Raw genomic sequence first — 18,629 nt, forward strand, 5'->3', positions numbered from 1 at the left:
TTTGTAAGACAAAGATAACAGTTACTACATGTCAAGATTCTCCCCGTGTGTGTGAGTACTGTGACTTTGCCTTGTCATCTCTCCTCTCTCCATCCTCTCATCTTAGTTCCTCCTCTCTCCTTCCTCTCTCTTCTTCCGCTCCTATCTCCTATGTCTGCTCTCCTTTCTAGCTCATCCAGGATTGTGTTAATTAATGTTTAGCATGTACATTACATATGTGTAATGTTTGACTTGTCTTCACTATAGTCTACTACCTGTGTCCCGGCGCATACAAGCAGCAGTCCCATAATCAGTGTTGTGAGCGACACCCAGTGGCGGGAGCGGGTATCAGCACAGAGGGGCGGAACCTTCTTTGTGGGCCCCTAATCCTACTCTTTTGTAGTACACTTAATTTGACTATTTATTCAATATTGTGAGACGTTCAGGTAAGAGTCGTCTGCGGTCTCTTTCTCACACACAGTATTATTAGAATTGCATCGTTGAATAACATGAAGGTGTTAAATGAATGCAACGGGTTTATGGCGTCGGCTTGGTGGCTGGTGTGTCGAGGATAGCCGCAGCAGACAGAGTGGGAGACGTCTCCCGCTGTCGCTCTCCAAGGTGCTGAACTTCGGCCGACTGATGACGTCACGCGCTTTGGACAAGCCTCCGACCGCCTGGTTTAGGGAATCACCCCCGGTGTACATACTCCATTTAAAAAGAAGTACAAACGTGGAACACTTTGCAGGATGAAATATTTGCACCGAATGAGACGGGATAAGATAAAGAAAGCATAGATTGTTGGCAGCTTTTTAGTGCCAAACCAAATCTCAATATCATTAAAAACAAGACTCGTCGTCTGGTTCCTCAACCTTCTCTCACCTCCAACTACAGAAGATCATGTTAGCCAAACCATAACTCAGAATGTGATCATTAGCAGACGTTTGTATCCAGAGCGTCCAGTGAGATGAAGGCCCAGGTCTGGGCTGCTCAGGGGGGACATCGGGGGTCCTGTGGACGAGGAGTCTGAACACACCAACCAAGCAGGGGCCCCTGAGGCCCTCAACAGTCCTGGTTCATCGTGGGGCTCCAGGGCTGCCGGCTCCCCGTGAACGCCCCTTCAGTTCAGCTTCAGTAAGCCCAGGACAGGTGTGTGGCACCAGAGCCAATCAGCAGGGGACCGGGTCACCCTATCAGCCAATCAGAAGGACCGGGTCACCCTATCAGCCAATCAGAAGGACCTGGTCACCCTATCAGCCAATCAAAAGGACCGGGTCACCCTATCAGCCAATCAGAAGGACCGGGTCAGCCTATCAGCCAATCAGAAGGACCGGGTCACCCTGTCAGCCAATCAGAAGGACCGGGTCACCCTGTCAGCCAATCAGAAGGACCGGGTCATCCTATCAGCCAATCAGAAGGACCGGGTCACCCTATCAGCCAATCAGAAGGACCGGGTCACCCTGTCAGCCAATCAGAAGGACCGGGTCATCCTATCAGCCAATCAGAAGGACCGGGTCACTCTATCAGCCAATCAGAAGGACCGGGTCACCCTATCAGCCAATCAGAAGGACCGGGTCACCCTATCAGCCAATCAGAAGAACCGGGTCACCCCATCAGCCAATCAGAAGGACCGGGTCACCCTATCAGCCAATCAGAAGGACCGGGTCACCCTATCAGCCAATCAGTAGTCATACCTGAGCCAGCAGGTGCTCCACCTGGAGATGGAGACATCCAATAGAAGTAATGGAAACCGATCTGTAAATGGTGTAGGAAAGATGGCTGCTTGATGTATCGGTTAAAAGTCCTGAATTACTTCATGAATTTACTTCCTCCCTGAACTGCGGGCCGCTCTGTGGTTCTCTGAGGGCGCGGCACCAACTGCCAGCTCTACCGGTCGAGCCACCAGGGACGAGAGATTCAAATCACCCAAAGGATTCCTGGAATTGTTGAGTCACCGTTTATTAAAACTGTTGAGTCACCGCTTATTAAAACTGTTTATGAACCGTTTATAAAAAGAGAGAGAGAGAGAGAGAGAGAGAGAGAGAGAGAGAGAGAGAGAGAGAGAGAGAGAGAGAGAGAGAGAGAGAGAGAGAGAGAGAGAGAGAGAGTGAAATAGAGAGAGTGTCTGACTGACTGACTGACTGACTGACTGACTGACTGACTGGCTGACTGGTTTCATGCTGTGTCTGTGTGTATAACAGGGAAATAAATAACCTTATTTTATGACATCATACCAAAACCAAACACATAAAGTTTTTTCTTGTTTTTCGTTGTTTGAGTTCATGAAAGGTGATGCATTGGGTTACATAGTAATGATGTGGATTCATCTTGGTCCAAATCTCAACTTAAATGCAGAACATTTGAGAAACGTATGTAAATATGGCCTCAAATGGCCCTCTTTTAAACACATACTACTGCACTCGTTAACTGATACTTGCAGTTCTGGGTTATCAGGTTCCATTAATCAAATGTTCTGGCTCCACCTCAAAGACGCTGAATACCAGGGGTCTCATTTATAACCGTTGCGTACGCACAAAACGGGGCTGAAAGTTGCGTACGTGACTTTTCACGCCAAGGTTGTGATCTATAAAAAACCAACTTGACGGGAAAATGTGCGCAGCCCTAAGCAAACTCTGACCCATGCGTACGCATGGTTTGGAGGAAAAGGAGAATTGGCGACACAGACGGTGTGGTGGTGAACTGAAGTCAGACCGAAGAATTGCAGAGTGAGAAGAACGATTATGTTTTATCATCGCCCTTCATAAATTTAATTTCAACCCGTATCATGCGTTAAATCCTAATCAGAATAATTTAAGTCCACTGCGTTATTTCTCAGTTATAACTCCAGAAATATCTCCTTAGAATATAAATAAAAAGAAATTCTCTAGCCTATATTTAATCCCGTTACTCCACCATACTGTCCACTGACGGCGCGACTGCATGGAATAGAGCATCTGACCAACATGTGTCAATAACATCATATTTTTATGTGACACTGTAAACATCTGTAATCCTTAGCCCAAGTGAAGGAGTTCAAGTACCTCGGGGTCTTGTTCGCGAGTGAGGGTACTATGGAGCGTGAGATTGGCCGGAGAATCGGAGCAGCGGGGGCGGTATTGCGTTCGCTTTACCGCACCGTTGTAACGAAAAGAGAGCTGAGCCGCAAGGCAAAGCTCTCGATCTACCGGTCGATCTTCGTTCCTATCCTCACCTATGGTCATGAGGGCTCGGTGATGACCGAAAGGACGTGATCGCGGGTACAAGCGGCCGAGATGAGTTTTCTCAGAAGGGTGGCTGGCGTCTCCCTTAGGGATAGGGTGAGAAGCTCAGCCATCCGTGAGGAACTCGGATTAGAGCCGCTGATCCTTTACTTAGAAAGGAGTCAGCTGAGGTGGTTCGGGCATCTGGTAAGGATGCCCACTTGGCGCCTTCCTTGGGAGGTGTTTCAGGCACGTCCAGTGGGGAGGAGACCTCGGGGAAGACCCAGGACTAGGTGGAGAGATTATATCTCAACACTGGCCTGGGAGCGCCTCGGGATCCCCCCGTCAGAGCTGCTCAATGTGGCCCGGGAAGGGGAAGTCTGGGGCCCCCTGCTTGAGCTGCTCCCCCCGCGACCCGACCCCAGATAAGCGGACGAAAATGAGATGAGATGAGACTGTAAACACATAATCAAATGTCAATTAAATCAAGTGTGAAAAACCAAGCCACACTCCTCATCACAATCGTTGTCCGTTACTCTTGATGCTTTTCATGACAAATCAGGCATTAAAAAGGGGTTATGTTCAAGAACATTTTACGTGGGTGATTACAAACTGATTATCCAAGGCGTTCTCGTCAGTCTTATTACCGTAACCCTATAAATACAGAGGTGAGCGCCGTGGTAATGCTGCACCATATGGCACTTCTGGCGGACCATGCAAATGGCAGGATTCGGAGGGAGAGGGTATTTAGGGACCATAACGATTTATTGGTAGGCTACATAAAAATATGTAACTCTATGTCAGACCACTTCTTTTTTTAATTCTGGGAAAGTGCGCTCCGTGCTACTGACAGAGTTCACTGCTGCAGCAACATGTTGCCACTCACTCTGCTTTTTGTTGTTGGCGATCCCAATCCCGTGACCGCCGAACAAAACTACCTTTCGGGCCTCGATCTCACCCACAAGTGTCTCCACTTCAACCTCCGTGAAATGTCGCTTTTTTGATTTTCTCAGTACTTCTGCTATTGTTTCCAACAAGACATAATTCTTGCATCTGAGTCTGTTTTATATGCAGATCGCATTCATGAGGTCATTTGCATTGACCATTTATGGTTAAAAAGGGGTGTGTAGAGGGCGGAACGTGAAGCTGATTCAGCTGCGCACAATTGTAGTCAGTATGTGATTTATAAAGCAAAGATTGCGTACAGGTGTGCGTACGCAGTGTTTTATAAATCCGAATATTTTTTGGCGCACGCAAAACTTGGCTTCTGGGCGTACGCACATTTTTAGTAACGATCCCACGCACAGTTTTATAAATGAGACCCCTGATCTGCAATCAAGCCCCACGTCGCAATGGAAAACGACTGTCAGCCAGACCTCAGCCAGAATGCATTCTTCACATTCTGATTCTCGGGAACAGCTCCAATTTGATTTCCATCTGGCTGTCCGGACAACACAGGTAGAAAGGTATTCAATTAGCTGTTTCTGTAATAACACTGTAGCTTGATTCAGCTGGACTGTCACTATAAGGTGAGTGCATGGCTTTTGGTCACCTGCTTGGCAACGGAGCCAGGAGGGAAAGCAGACTCCACCCATTCAGTTGGCTCAAAGGAATATAAGGAAATCCATGTATTGAAATGATGTAAGACCGCATTGGATGAGTGGAAAATAATGTTGCTCAATCACACCTTGATAAGGCTAAATAACAAATATAACTAAACTATTAAGCCAGTTGTCCATCACTTCAGATTTTCACACTGTTTGTCCCTGGTACGTAAAAGCTACCCATAATACACCGGTTATAATGTGACATTGTTAACTGCCACAGCACAATTTAGGTTTGTTTTTTTGTCGCTGGCATTGACTGTGTTGTCTCTGAATTGGGAACTTGTTGGTCTGGTTGGTCTGCCCTACCCTGAGCCTCATGATGCAGCTGTTCAATGAGGTTAGGGATGAGCCTTATATAACTACCAGCGTTAACTAATTATTAAATCACAAACCACACTAGCACACACAACCTGGACACACAGGGAAGGGTTGTTTTTAAGAAGACAGTAGAGAAAATACCAGCCTCGGGGAAAGTCAATTCAAGTGAATTGTTTTAGAATAGCTCTCAATCCCGGTTACAGTAGCAAATCACCATTAAATCACCACAATGTCTCCGGTCTTGTTTGCACCATCACTTTGTCTGTGCTTTGTCCTATATTCTGTTTTTAAATATATTTGAAAGAACAGCGCATGAATGTCAGTGAACTGTGCATCCGTGTTGGCAGGGCAAGGTGTTAGGGGAGGAGCCAGGTGTTAGGGGAGGAGCCAGGTGTTAGGGGAGGAGAGGAGAGGACGACTTGACGAGGAAACAAAACGTAACATTCCCAGAAGCCAAGTCAATCTGACGTGGAAGCCGTTCTCTCTTTCAGGAGGAAAAGAAAACTTATTTTGAAACAAGTAGTCTGACAGACAGAAACAACAACAAGGTGAGTGAAGCAGCATAACTTTCAGAGAAGTTAAAACCTCTCTTCCTTAGTGAATTAAAAAAAGAATGGACTTGCTCAATCCATAAACCTTGTCGTCTGTGTCTAGGAATGGCCTCTGCTAACACTTCCGGGTCTGAAGAGAACTTTTCATGTTGCATCTGTCTAGATGTGTTCAACAGACCAGTTTCCACACCATGTGGACACAACTTCTGCAAAACCTGTATTACAAAGACCTGGGATGAACAAGTCAATTTCAAGTGCCCTCTTTGCAATAAGGCTTTCAAAAGAAGACCTGATTTAAGGATTAATACCCTCTTATCAGAGCTGGCCGCTCAGTTTCAAACATCCATACGAGTAAAAGATCAGCTCTGTGTTAAACCCGGAGAAGTTCCCTGTGACGTCTGTACTGGGACCCAGCTGAAGGCCGTGAAGTCCTGCCTAGTGTGTCTTATCTCTTACTGCCAAACCCACCTGGAGCCACATCAGAGAGTCGAAATCCTGAAGAAACATCGGCTGGTCGAGCCTATGGACCGTCTGGAAGACAGGATGTGTAAGAAACACAATCAACTTCTGGAGCTCTTCTGCCGGACTGATCAGGTGTCTGTGTGTCAGTTCTGCAAAGAGACAGACCACAAGTCCCATCCTGTTGTACCTCTAAAGGAGGAATATGAAGTGAAGACGGCCCAGCTGGGGAAGATAGAGGCTGAAGTCCAGCAGATGATCCATGAGAGGCTAAATTATATTCAGGAGATTATAGACACAGTTAACCGCAGCAAAGCAGATGCAGACAGAGAGATAGCCGATGGTGTGCAGATCCTCACTGCTCTGAAGCGCTGCATTGAAAAGTGCCAGGATGACCTCAACCAAATGGTTAAAGAGAAACTGAAATCCACAGAGAAACAAGCTGAACACCTTATCAAAGAGCTGGAGCAGGAAATAGAAGATCTGACCAATAGAAGCTCAGATGTGAAGCAGCTCTCACACACTGAAGACCACCTCCACTTCCTCCAGGCCTTCAGATCCCTGAAGGATCCTCCACCCACCAGGGACTGGACGACGGTGGAGGTCCGTCCTCCGTCATACGTAGGGACCTTGAGGAGATCCCTGGATCAGCTGGAGGAGACACTGAACATGGAGATGAAGAAGCTGCGTGATGCTGAACTGAAGAGGGTCCAGCAGTATGAAGTAGATGTGACTCTGGATCCTGATACAGCTCATCCCTGTCTCATACTCTCTGAGGATGGCAAACAAGTACACGATGGAGGTGGGAGGAAGAAACTCCCAGACAACCCTAAGAGATTTAGACTGGGTAGATGTGTTCACACGAGGCAGAGCTTCTCAGGGAGATTTTACTTTGAGGTCCAGGTTAAAGACAGGACTGGATGGGGGTTAGGAGTGGCCAGAGAGTCCATCAACAGAAAAGATTGGATTATATTGACCCCTGAGACAGGTTATTGGACTCTTTACTTCAACAAGGATGTGTTGGTATTTAATGATCACCATGCTGTCCGTCTCCCTCCAAGAGCTGAGCTCCAGAAGGTGGGTGTGTTTGTTGATTATGATGAGGGTCTGGTCTCCTTTTATGATGTGGAAGCCAGGGTTCATATCTACTCTGCTACTGGCTGCACCTTCAGTGAGCCTCTCTATCCATTCCTTTGCCCATGCAACAATGATTATAAAGGTAACAACTCTGCCCCTATGGTCATCTCACCTGTCAATCAAACAGACCAGGACATTTGTTTGATAGTAAAATAATCAAAACAACCTTTACAACTAATGTTGTTTCCGGAATTAGAATCTCTACTATATGAGTTCCGAGATAACTCTTTTGTTGTTTGACTGATGTCATTTAACAAGGATGAATTCAATGAAATAATAACCATTACTTTTATTAAATATAACCCATGATTACAATACATATACATTTATGATCAATGTCTGAATTACAGAATGTTTTATACGTTTACCAATATCAAATTATAAATGTTTGCAGCAAGTAGAAAATGTTGAAAATGGCTCGTTTAAAAAAAAAGAAGATTTTATTTGTTTATATTTCTCAATAATGAATGATAACAATCAAATGTATGTTTGATTTTTATTTCAATAAAATTTACAAAAAGAAGAATGGGGTAATTTTCTGTGGAATAGGTACATTGTGAATACAATATTTATTCCGTAGAATAGGTACAATATTTATTCAGTAGAATAGGTAAATTCTGCATACAATGTTTACTCAGAATAGCCACATTCTCCTTACACTTCCCCCCCCCCCTCTCTCTCTCTCTCTCTCTCTCTCTCTCTCTCTCTCTCTCTCTCTCTCTCTCTCTCTCTCTCTCTCTCTCTCTCTCTCTCTCTCTCTCTCTCTCTCTCTCGCGCTTTTTCTTCCCCTCTTAGTTCCTTCATTGTGTCTCATACATTGTGTGTGTGTGTGTGTGTGTGTGTGTGTGTGTGTGTGTGTGTGTGTGTGTGTGTGTGTGTCTGTGTCTTCTGTGCGTGTGTGAGACCCACTTTTACCAGCAGGGGGTGCACTAGTACTTCAAACGCAGCAAGCTTTCCAAAAGCAAAAGGAAATCCACCACTGACCAGACCGTATCGCTGCCTGCTGCCCTCAGCTCTGCCACTCGTGTGTGCACTTTGCGCGTGCACATCGGGGAGAGTTCCTACAGCAGCGTAGCGCCAATGAACAGCACTTTGCTCTCTGTGACCTGTTTCTGTTGAAATCGGATCGGGGTTGGATAAAAAGTATTCGGGGAAGCCCCGGAAACCCAAATAGATCAACAACGATGATCCCAGTTGTAAATAACCATCGAATCATGTCTCTCGTTCTGCATCGGCTCTCTCTTAACTCCAGAAAGGAGAGAACACACATCAACGCATTTGAAGAGGCCGACACAGTGAATGAATGAAGTGCTGTGCTGCTCTCACGTGCCGAAGGGGCGGAGCCAGGTGTTAGGAGAGGAGGGGAGAGGACGTCATGTTGAGGAAACGAAACCTAAAGCACCCCGACGTGTAAGCAGTTCTCTCTTTCAGGAGATAATAACACGCATTAAATAGTCCGACAGACAGAAACAACAACAAGGTGAGTAAAGCAGCACAACTTTGAGATAAGTTAAAAACATTTTTGCAGTCAGGAATAACACAAATAATGGGATTGCTCAATACATAAACCTTGTCGTCTGTGTCTAGGAATGGCCCGTGCCAACGCTTCCTGGTCTGAAGAGAACTTTTCATGTTCCATCTGTCTAGATGTGTTCAACAGTCCAGTTTCCACACCATGTGGACACAACTTCTGCAGAACCTGTATTACAAATCACTGGGATGAACAAGTAAAGTTCAAATGTCCTCTTTGCAACATGGCTTTCAACACAAGACCTGATTTACGGATTAATACCCTCTTATCAGAGCTGGCCGCTCAGTTTCAAACATCCATACGAGTAAAAGATCAGCTCTCTGTTAAACCCGGAGAAGTTCCCTGTGACGTCTGTACTGGGACCCAGCTGAAGGCCATGAAGTCCTGCCTAGTGTGTCTTATGTCTTTCTGCCAAGCCCACCTGGAGCCACATCTGAGAGTCGAAGTCCTGAAGAAACATCGGCTGGTCGAGCCTATGGACCGTCTGGAAGACAGGATGTGTAAGAAACACAATCAACCTCTGGAGCTCTTCTGCCAGACTGAACAGGTGTGTGTATGTCAGTTCTGCACAGAGACAGACCACAAGTCCCATCCTGTTGTACCTCTAACGGAGGAATATGAAGTGAAGACGGCCCAGCTGGGGAAGATAGAGGCTGAAGTCCAGCAGATGATCCAGGAGAGACTAAATAATATTCAGGAGATTAAAGACACAGTTAACCGCAGCAAAGCAGATGCAGACAGAGAGATAGCCGATGGTGTGCACATCCTCACTGCTCTGAAGCGCTGCATTGAAAAGTGCCAGGATGACCTCAAGCAAATGGTTAAAGAGAAACTGAAATCCACAGAGAAACAAGCTGAAGACCTCATCAAAGAGCTGGAGCAGGAAATAGAAGATCTGACCAATAGAAGCTCAGAGGTGAAGCAGCTCTCACACACTGAAGACCACCTCCACTTCCTCCAGACCTTCAGATCCCTGAAGGATTCTCCACCCACCAGGGACTGGACCACGGTGGAGGTCCGTCCTCCGTCATACGTAGGGACCTTGAGGAGATCCCTGGATCAGCTGGAGGAGACACTGAACATGGAGATGAAGAAGCTGCGTGATGATGCTGAACTGAAAAGGGTCCAGCAGTATTCAGTAGAGGTGACTCTGGATCCTGATACAGCTCACCCCCGTCTCATCCTGTCTGAGGATTGGAAACAAGTACATGATGGAGGTGTGTGGAAGGAACTTCCAGACAACCCTAAGAGATTTACAAAAAAGATACGTGTTCTCACGAGGCAGAGCTTCTCAGGGAGATTTTACTTTGAGGTCCAGGTTAAAGACAAGACTCGATGGTGTGTAGGAGTGGCCAGAGAGTCCATCAACAGAAAAGATCTGATCATAGTGACCCCTGATACAGGTTACTGGACTCTTTACTTCAACAAGGATGAGTTTGTATTCAATGATGACTCTGATGTCCATCTCCCTCTGAGAGCTGAGCTCCAGAAGGTGGGGGTGTTTGTTGATTATGATGAGGGTCTGGTCTCCTTCTATGATGTGGAAGCAGGGGTTCATGTCTACTCTGCTACTGGCTGCAGCTTTACTGAGCCTCTCTATCCAATCCTCGGTCCATGTTTACATGCGGAAGGTATAAACTCTGCCCCCCTGATCATCTCACCTGTCAATCAAACAGACTAGGACCTTTGTTTGATAGTAAAATAATCCAACGACCAAAACAACTAATGCTGTTTCCTGAATTAGAATCTCTACCATGTGAGATCTGAGAGAACTGTATTAATATCGTACTGCTGTCATACAACAAGGAGTAATTCAGTAGGAAGTGAACCCAGACTATTATAAATGATAACCCATTCTAAATAATTATATAACATTATATTCTTCATTGTCTGTTTGCTCCAGTCTTTTAAGGTTTACTGCTATACAGTTGTTAGTGGTTGCAGTCATGTATAGCATGGTTTCAGGATTGAATTGTATTTCATAATCATCTAAACATTATTGTTAGTTTATATGTCGTAATCATGAATGCCAACATAATCAAATGTAAAAATACTTTTCTGATGTTAATAAAAATGGAAAAACAGCTGATGAGTCAATGACTCTTAATGTCCACCATACAACAACCCAACATGTGTAAGACAAAACGTACAGTTGCTACATGTCAAGATTCTCCCCATGTGTGTGAGTACAGTGGGGGGGTCGCTGACCCGCAACTCTTGTTTGAGAGTCTCCTTTGAATAACTCAGCCGCCGCCGATCGGGGTTGCCCCACTTGTCATCACTCCTCTCTCCGTCTCCAGGCGTCCCCCGTTATATGGATCTTAGCCTCCAGTTTGGAGAGGGTACTAGGGCTCACTCCAAATAATGCTGCAACTTGTTTTTGCAGAACACAAGCTTGAAGTTGCCCAGTCAGGCACCTGATTGGCAGCACCTGGGCGTGCCAACAGCTCAAAACAAGTGTCCATAGCAACCGCACAATAACCTGTTTGGCAATGGCAGAAAAGATTTTGCATATTTTTCATGGGCGCAACCCACACACTGAGCGCTGCTGCTCATCCTACAAATGCCTGTCCCTTACAACGGGGCGCCATTTGAAAGGGAGCTCAACAGGCTTTCCAACGGTATAAGATGTATTGCTCATTTATGGATATGAAACGCACAGCATACTTGGATCTGGCATCGGCAAGCATTTGATGCTCAAGCTCAGATCCTTGCTTAGGTTTTCCAGCCATGATCCAGAGTTTATAAGCTTCACAAGCCTCAGTATGATACGTCGCTACATGCTCATTCCAGCCGGGTCTGCTGTTAGACTTCTTGTTCTGTGTGTCATGTTTATGAAAAGGTTTACCACCATCATACAGGGCCGACACCACATTGTCATAAATGGAACAGAGGTCTCTCTTATGCTCTACCCTCGTACAATTGGCATCTTTACACAAAATAGCTTCTTTAGGCAGATGTATATTACTTAATACACTACAATTACCCTCGGATGCATTTGTTGTTTCGACACATACATAAGGAGAGGGTGCACTGTACTATCTGCGTACACACCTTCTGTAGTAGAAGAAAGTATCCCAATTGAATGGCAATGGTTTGAATTTCGTTTAATGGGGTCCATGCACAGAATCTAAAAGATTTTCCCCTCGTGTCTGAGTGCCGAGACTGTCTTGTCAGCTCTCCTCTCTTTTCCTCTATCCTCTCCTCTCTTCTCCTCCTCCTCTCCTCTCTCTTACCTCTGCTCTCCTCCCACTGGGGGAGTTCAGCTCTAGTGGATCACTGTGGTGCAACGGCGCTCACGCTCGTAATAATAGTAATAATTAAACCTTTATTAATGCCCTTGGGGAAATTCCTTCCCTGCATTTAACCCATCCAGGTGCTACTATTACTAGTACCACACTCGGAGCGTGCAGCCACAGAGTACGGCGCCCAGGGGTGCAGGTGCCTTGCTCAAGGGCACCTCAACGTCGTCTTAGGCGGGAGTAGAACCTACAATCCTCTAATTATCGGTCGAGCCACTTAACCGCAAGACCACCAATACTTTGATTATTATCAACTGGATGTTTCTTTTTCTGTGTCAACAATCGAGACTTGCTATGAAGTTGGGGGGATCACACCATGAGAGGAGGAGGATGATCCGGATCTGCGGCGGTCCGTTGTGAAGGAGCTGTGCAGCTCCACATCATTCCAGTTCAAGAATCAAGTCAATCCTTATAAGGAAGAGACGGTGGGGAGGAGGCGGAGCATGTGGGTTGCAGGACAGAGAACTCAGGGGGATGTGGTGCATTCTGATTGGATGTAGCGTATGGAATCTGGGCACGCAGGCACACACACACACACACACACACACACACACACACACACACACACACACACACACACACACACACACACACACACACACACACACACACACACACACACAGTGTTTAGGCAAAAAATATCAATAAAAAAATTGAAATAATGTACCCGCTGCTCAGAGGCTAAGTGGAGCCACTTGTGTAGTGTGTGTGTGTGTGTGTGTGTGTGTGTGTGTGTGTGTGTGCACCGTGGCGACGCCTGCAAAAGAAAACAAACAAACAAATGATTAAAAACAACACAGAATGAAACAGCCAGCCTCTTCCTGCCCAGGTACCTCAGTGTGGGGCCCCGTCTAAAGCTAGGGCCCCACTACACGCCGTCTTCAACCTGAAGCCATCATTAAACCATCGAGCAGTGCACGTTCAACCAGTGGCGTGCGCCGCTCGCCCAGTCTGCGGACTCACATGACCACCGTAGTCTTCTGGGAACACAAATCTAGAGACGGAGGACGGACGGACGGCCGCAGTTTACTGCTCGCCCCGCACTAGAGAGAGGGTGTCCACCCACGATGTCTCCACACCATCACAGTGTTACAGGACAGACATGGACGCCGTACCGCGGCTCGCCACTGGTGCTATTCGTACAGAGATCCGCATGGAATGAAAGCCAGGAAGACGGAAAGAAAGAACACGGTGTCCACCTCCGTCTGTGAAGGCCACACTCACTCAACTGTCTTTGTTGTTGACTCACTGGCATGGTGATGCAGCATTACTCTAGCTCTGCGGTGATGCAAAGTGGTGTGCGTGTGCGCTGTTGTTGTTGCTGAAGATCAACTGTCTTGTTGTGGACTTTATGCAGTTTTGCATATTATTTGGTGAGTGTTTGGGCGTTGGCCGTTGGTGCAGTTCGTTACTGAAGGTCCGGACTTCAACCCCACGACACGCTACTGCTTAACAGTAGCGTACACGTTTGCACAGATGCAACCGGACTCGTTCATTCGAGTCCATTTTTTTTTCTGCTGAAGAATTAGCATCAAACGGGTCAAAACTATATTGTCTGTCCCCATTGTCCCTTTTGTAACTGTTATTGAGGTCTACACAAATGAAATTAAATTGAGTTTTATGAACATGAGCCAATATGATGGGGATTTGAATAAGGAAAGCCTCAGCCACAACGAGGGGTATTTTCAACTATAATTCCCGTTGTTGTGAGCATAGTGTTTTACTAGGCCCCATTGTCATGACAGAAGATGCATCACTATTTCTATTGCTGCGCTGCACACGGCGCTGTTTTTAGAGTCAGTTTGGTTGAGTTTCATCTAGATGCCTGTGTGCCAGGACCGGTGAGTGTGGTGCGTTGCGTGCGTTCGTTCCATGACCTTTTCTCCCCTAGACGTACCGGATCAACTGATTTCCTCACCAAGCACTGCCATTCCACACCTCCCAATGAAGATCATGGAAACCTGTTTTTCATATACTCGAAATAAGCTGCCGGTCGGCTGATGTATTTGCAAATGAGAAGGCAAATCTGTCACTGAAAATAGATGTAAATGCTCACACACCCCAGAAGGACAGCGGAGCTCTGCTAGTGAGTATCCTCTTCAAACTGGAGTTACAACAACTCCAGCACCTCTGTACTGGACTCGACCTCCTCATTGGTTGAACTCCACGGATTACAGTAGTAGTATCAATAATAAGTAGTTATTGTAACATTTAAGCAATCTATTATTTTCACTTTGATCTGATTATTCGATCGGGGGATGTGTATCTAGAGAATAGCGTCATCCATAAATTAGTCACTGGGGATTTTGTTTCTGCAGTACCATGGGGTCCAGTCGTCTCATCTGCAGTTTCATCGGTAGGTAATCCACATTGTTGGTAATGGTACCTTTGGTATTAGCTGAAGCACCTTTACCTCGCCACCCCCCCCCCCCCCCCCCCCCCCCCCCCCCCCCCCCCCCCTCCCTTCCAATAACACAACACCCTGTCCTGGTTTTATCCCTGATGTACCGATCATGTATTTTCTCATACACCAGGTGTTCTCATCCACCTGCGGGTTGTGTGAGGTCAAAGTGTACGGAGGTAGGAACCCATTCTATCAATCAATGTCATCATTGGTGTGGGGATGGGTGTATGAGTGTGTATACATTTGGTTAGGGTAACACGGTTTCCGGTTATACCCGTGTGGTTTGGAACCCAACCCGGTTTAATAATATGCAAAGCGACTGTATGGCGTCGGTCGAGAGGTTCTGGCAAATTCAAATGTAGTCTGTTGCTTACATCATCAACTTGTGTTGATGCGAAACATGACTTTTATGACTGCGGACGGAGCAGAAGTGTACGCTGTCTGTGTTCACATGTATGGTCGAAGATACCTCATGGCCCTTCACATCAGTGGAGTTCAAGTGTGCTGAGATTTGACTGTGACCATCCCTTTTTATTTGGAGAAAAATGAATGCGTAGTCAACTGTCTGAGGATTTAGTTTTGCCGTCAATAAAGTGTTGCTAAAATTCCCACACAAGTGATTAATTTTGTGTCGCTATGACGCTTTTTAACGTTTGTGTCTACCAAAGGCCTTAAAGGGGCTATATCATGCTTTTTCCCCTTTTCCATTCATTTAGATTGTGTGGCTACAAACAGACAAACATCTGTGGCCGTCACAGATGTATGTACTGTATGCATGTTTTATGTCTGCTAAACTAGAAAATCTGAGTGTGAGCCAGGGGGAATTCCGCGCCCACCGAGAGAAACGCAGAAATCGGTTTTGCAGAAATGAAACAATGTGAGAATACTATGAGGTATTTCTAACATACATGCATGTAACCCTATTCTAGTAGTGGCCTACCCCCAAATGCAATTATTAACCTCAAAAGAGCATTATATGGGATCTTCAGTAGAATATTAGGGAGGGATTAGGTGTCTGGCTCAAAGTTACCTTATTGTACGCTTACAGGGCCAAGAGTGGAGGTCCCTCACCCCAACGCTGTCTTTTGGTCCCCTAGAGTTGGCCCCCCCTCCCCCCTCCATCAGCACTCCGGGGGTGGGGATGAACGTCACCCTGGTGGGGAAGCGGCTGTGCTGGTCAGACGCCCTGTTCTACTGCAGAGACTATCACTGGGACCTGCTGACTCTCAGGGGCCCGGCGGAGCAGGAGATAGTTGACGATCTGGTGGCTCGTGCCCCCTTCACACCAACCAGCCATCTCTGGGTGGGCCTGCGCAGGTACTGGCCAGGCCTTACGGCTCAGTTATGGGGTCCCCGTTGACGCAACGCAAGGGGGTTCACTGACCGATAACGTCCTTGCCTTCGCCTCAAGAGCCTCCCGAAAAGTGGAGCCTTGCGTCGAGGCGACGCAGCAGCGAGGGCTGTGATTGGTCCGCTCACTAAAACCCGACGCAGAACCATAAAGGTTCACGACTGCGTCGAAGCGTCTGCGTGGTCGTCATGTTGCGTCGAAGTGGAACCATAACTGAGCCTAAAGTGTCTTTTAAGCATCAAGGTCTGTCCTTATGATCATCTGTCTGTCCATCTGATCACTTAGTCTTCTACACATTAACATTAAAATAAGCCAAGTTCAACATTTGTCTCTGCTATCCCACCCGGGTAACACTTTAAACTCTTTCCATGTCTGTAGGTCTATTCTAGGAAGCTCTTGGTTCTGGATGTCCGGTGACCAAATGGACTTCACCCAGTGGGACGAGGCCTCACAGGAGCCCAGCCCATGTGGGGGCATTTCCAGGACAGAACGTTCCACGTGGAGGCAACGCTTTTGTGGGGAACATCTCAACTTCATCTGTTTCACAGGTCGGTGTCCAGTCTATAGACCCATAACCAGGTCCTCATCGGCCAAATCGCTGAACCTCCTTCAAATCTGCAAGCATGCACCAACGTGTGCGACATGCGTACAAGGGACTCTCAAATAAGATCTTATTTTTCACTCAACTTCTTTGAATGTCTGACATGATTAAAAGTTTGAAACAGGTTGAAGAAAAGAGGTTGAAGCTTCCTTTTTGGGAAAACTGGAAATATTAAAGATCTTTCAAGTACTAAGCTCCACCTAGAAGTCTGAACAAGGAGTGAAATGAGCTCTCTGTCTTTTACACAACTTTAATTAACCTTCTTGTATCTATTGTTCGCAGGTCCGACAGGAGGGAAAAAGGTGCGCTTCTTTAGTACAACAAGAGTGAAACCAACTTGTAAAAACTAGGTTTGTCTCGCTGGAGAATGCAACTACTGATTCCCAAGTAGTCATACGTAGTGGAGATTCTGAATGCTTTAGCACAGAGCTTGTCTGTGGTAGCTAACCAGTTCTGCATTTTGTTTACAAACTCACGGAAGATGTATATCCATGGAATTAGTGCTGTAATAGCTTGAACGTGTAAAAGCGTAGGTAGAAGTAATTTATTTACTTTAGAATATAATCATTGAACATCCATATGAGCAGATCTGGTTGACGTTGCATTAGTCCTTTGATTGAAATGTGGAGATTGTGAGAATAGAATATGCTATATAAATACTATATAAAATATTGGTCATGTTTTATTTCTATGTCTTTAATTCCTGAAATAAAGAGAAAAACTTAGTTTCCTTTGATAAGTTATTGAATGTCTCAACTGTTTCAAAAAAAATATTCCTTCACTGATTGACATTTAGAATGCATATTTCAATATTTAAGGTTTTGTATGAAAGAGATTTCTGAAATGGAACAGCCAAGGGAATATATTTGGATTATTGCTAACTTGGAAGATCAGCTTTATAGATCAGCTAAAAAGAAGAAAAATTAAAACTTGTATTCACATGATGGATAGCAATAGAATGCTTTCCAGATCGTGTCGTGATGGTATCTTTCATTGAGTGCCATGTAGCCATATCACCATTTTATAGAAACCCATGTATTACAGGATTGGTGCAGTTTCGAGATGGTTTAAGTTGATCATATCTTATCATCACACCCATTATCCTTGATGAACCGAGACCATTGTTGACCTCTCTTGTTCTGTCTCTGCTCTCTCTCTCTTGTTCTGTCTCTGCTCTCTCTCTCTTGTTCTGTCTCTGCTCTCTCTCTCTTGTTCTGTCTCTGCTCTCTCTCTCTTGTTCTGTCTCTGCTCTCTCTCTCTTGTTCTGTCTCTGCTCTCTCTCTCTTGTTCTGTCTCTGCTCTCTCTCTCTTGTTCTGTCTCTGCTCTCTCTCTCTTGTTCTGTCTCTGCTCTCTCTCTCTTGTTCTGTCTCTGCTCTCTCTCTCTTGTTCTGTCTCTGCTCTCTCTCTCTTGTTCTGTCTCTGCTCTCTCTCTCTTGTTCTGTCTCTGCTCTCTCTCTCTTGTTCTGTCTCTGCTCTCTCTCTCTTGTTCTGTCTCTGCTCTCTCTCTCTTGTTCTGTCTCTGCTCTCTCTCTCTTGTTCTGTCTCTGCTCTCTCTCTCTTGTTCCGTCTCTGCTCTCTCTCTCTTGTTCTGTCTCTGCTCTCTCTCTCTTGTTCTGTCTCTGCTCTCTCCCTCTTGTTCCGTCTCTGCTCTCTCTCTCTTGTTCTGTCTCTGCTCTCTCTCTCTTGTTCCGTCTCTGCTCTCTCTCTCTTGTTCTGTCTCTGCTCTCTCTCTCTTGTTCTGTCTCTGCTCTCTCTTCCTCTGTGCTCCGTAGCACTGGATAAACACTGCCTTCTCTTCCCACTCAATCCTTTCTGTCTCGCTTGCTCTTTCTCTCCTTCTCTCACCCTCTCTGGCTTTAGTTCTCTCTCGCTCTCCAACCCAGCGTTCCAGTGCACTCCATGAGCAGAGTCCTCTGTATTTGGATATTGCACCGGCTGCATTTGCCTGCAAGGATTTAAAAGAGCGAACTAAAGCCGTCTTCAACGTGGCCGCTGAAATGCGAATTGAGATAACGAGCAGCCCAGAACTGTCTGATGCACGGAATATTATTGTATGTATTATACAATTAAACGTGTTGGTTTATTGTGGGAGTGTGTGTGGTGGAGGGCGGGTTTAAGCTGCCTCACCTGGACGAGTCTGATTGGACGCTGGGGCTGGGGGAGGCCAATGAGAGCCCAGGTTAATCCA

The 18,629-nt window shown here is 46.1% G+C and overlaps 3 protein-coding genes across 4 annotated transcripts; all 3 read left to right on the forward strand.

Moving 5' to 3' along the window:
- The first annotated feature begins 5,576 nt into the window (after positions 1-5,576).
- Positions 5,577-7,733, forward strand: LOC115543061 (zinc finger protein RFP-like). Its single transcript, XM_030355612.1, has 2 exons — positions 5,577-5,652; positions 5,759-7,733. Exon 2 carries the CDS (start codon positions 5,761-5,763, stop codon positions 7,405-7,407), a length of 1,647 nt encoding a protein of 548 aa, XP_030211472.1. The 5' UTR covers positions 5,577-5,652; positions 5,759-5,760; the 3' UTR covers positions 7,408-7,733.
- Positions 7,734-8,575: 842 nt separating this feature from the next.
- On the forward strand, positions 8,576-10,788 carry LOC115543070 (zinc finger protein RFP-like). 2 transcript variants are annotated; one of them, XM_030355621.1, is made up of 2 exons: positions 8,576-8,731; positions 8,899-10,788. In XM_030355621.1, the coding sequence occupies exon 2, from the start codon at positions 9,006-9,008 to the stop codon at positions 10,461-10,463; it is 1,458 nt and encodes a 485-aa protein (XP_030211481.1). In that variant the 5' UTR covers positions 8,576-8,731; positions 8,899-9,005; the 3' UTR covers positions 10,464-10,788. The 2 variants fall into 2 exon arrangements, with proteins under 2 accessions (XP_030211481.1, XP_030211480.1); XM_030355620.1 differs by having other exon boundaries at positions 8,577-8,731; positions 8,839-10,788.
- A 3,809-nt stretch (positions 10,789-14,597) lies between these two features.
- On the forward strand, positions 14,598-17,074 carry LOC115541773 (snaclec agglucetin subunit beta-1-like). The gene is made up of 4 exons (XM_030353613.1): positions 14,598-14,664; positions 15,586-15,805; positions 16,218-16,387; positions 16,723-17,074. The coding sequence occupies exons 1-4, from the start codon at positions 14,598-14,600 to the stop codon at positions 16,788-16,790; spliced, it is 525 nt and encodes a 174-aa protein (XP_030209473.1). The 3' UTR covers positions 16,791-17,074.
- The last annotated feature ends 1,555 nt before the right edge of the window (positions 17,075-18,629 follow it).

Source organism: Gadus morhua, chromosome 4 (assembly GCF_902167405.1).
Source record: "Gadus morhua chromosome 4, gadMor3.0, whole genome shotgun sequence".
Classification (NCBI taxonomy): domain Eukaryota; kingdom Metazoa; phylum Chordata; class Actinopteri; order Gadiformes; family Gadidae; genus Gadus; species Gadus morhua.

What these genes read in the sequence shown, in the direction of transcription:
- LOC115543061 (XM_030355612.1), top strand. Translation starts at nt 5,761, where the DNA reads ATGGCCTCTGCTAACACTTCCGGGTCTGAAGAGAACTTTTCATGTTGC.
- LOC115543070 (XM_030355620.1), top strand. Translation starts at nt 8,841, where the DNA reads ATGGCCCGTGCCAACGCTTCCTGGTCTGAAGAGAACTTTTCATGTTCC.
- LOC115541773 (XM_030353613.1), top strand. Translation starts at nt 14,598, where the DNA reads ATGTATTTTCTCATACACCAGGTGTTCTCATCCACCTGCGGGTTGTGT. An exon ending in CTCTGGGTGGGCCTGCGCAG is followed by an intron (nt 15,806 to 16,217) that starts GTACTGGCCAGG and finishes CCATGTCTGTAG; the next exon opens with GTCTATTCTAGGAAGCTCTT. An exon ending in CAACTTCATCTGTTTCACAG is followed by an intron (nt 16,388 to 16,722) that starts GTCGGTGTCCAG and finishes TATTGTTCGCAG; the next exon opens with GTCCGACAGGAGGGAAAAAG.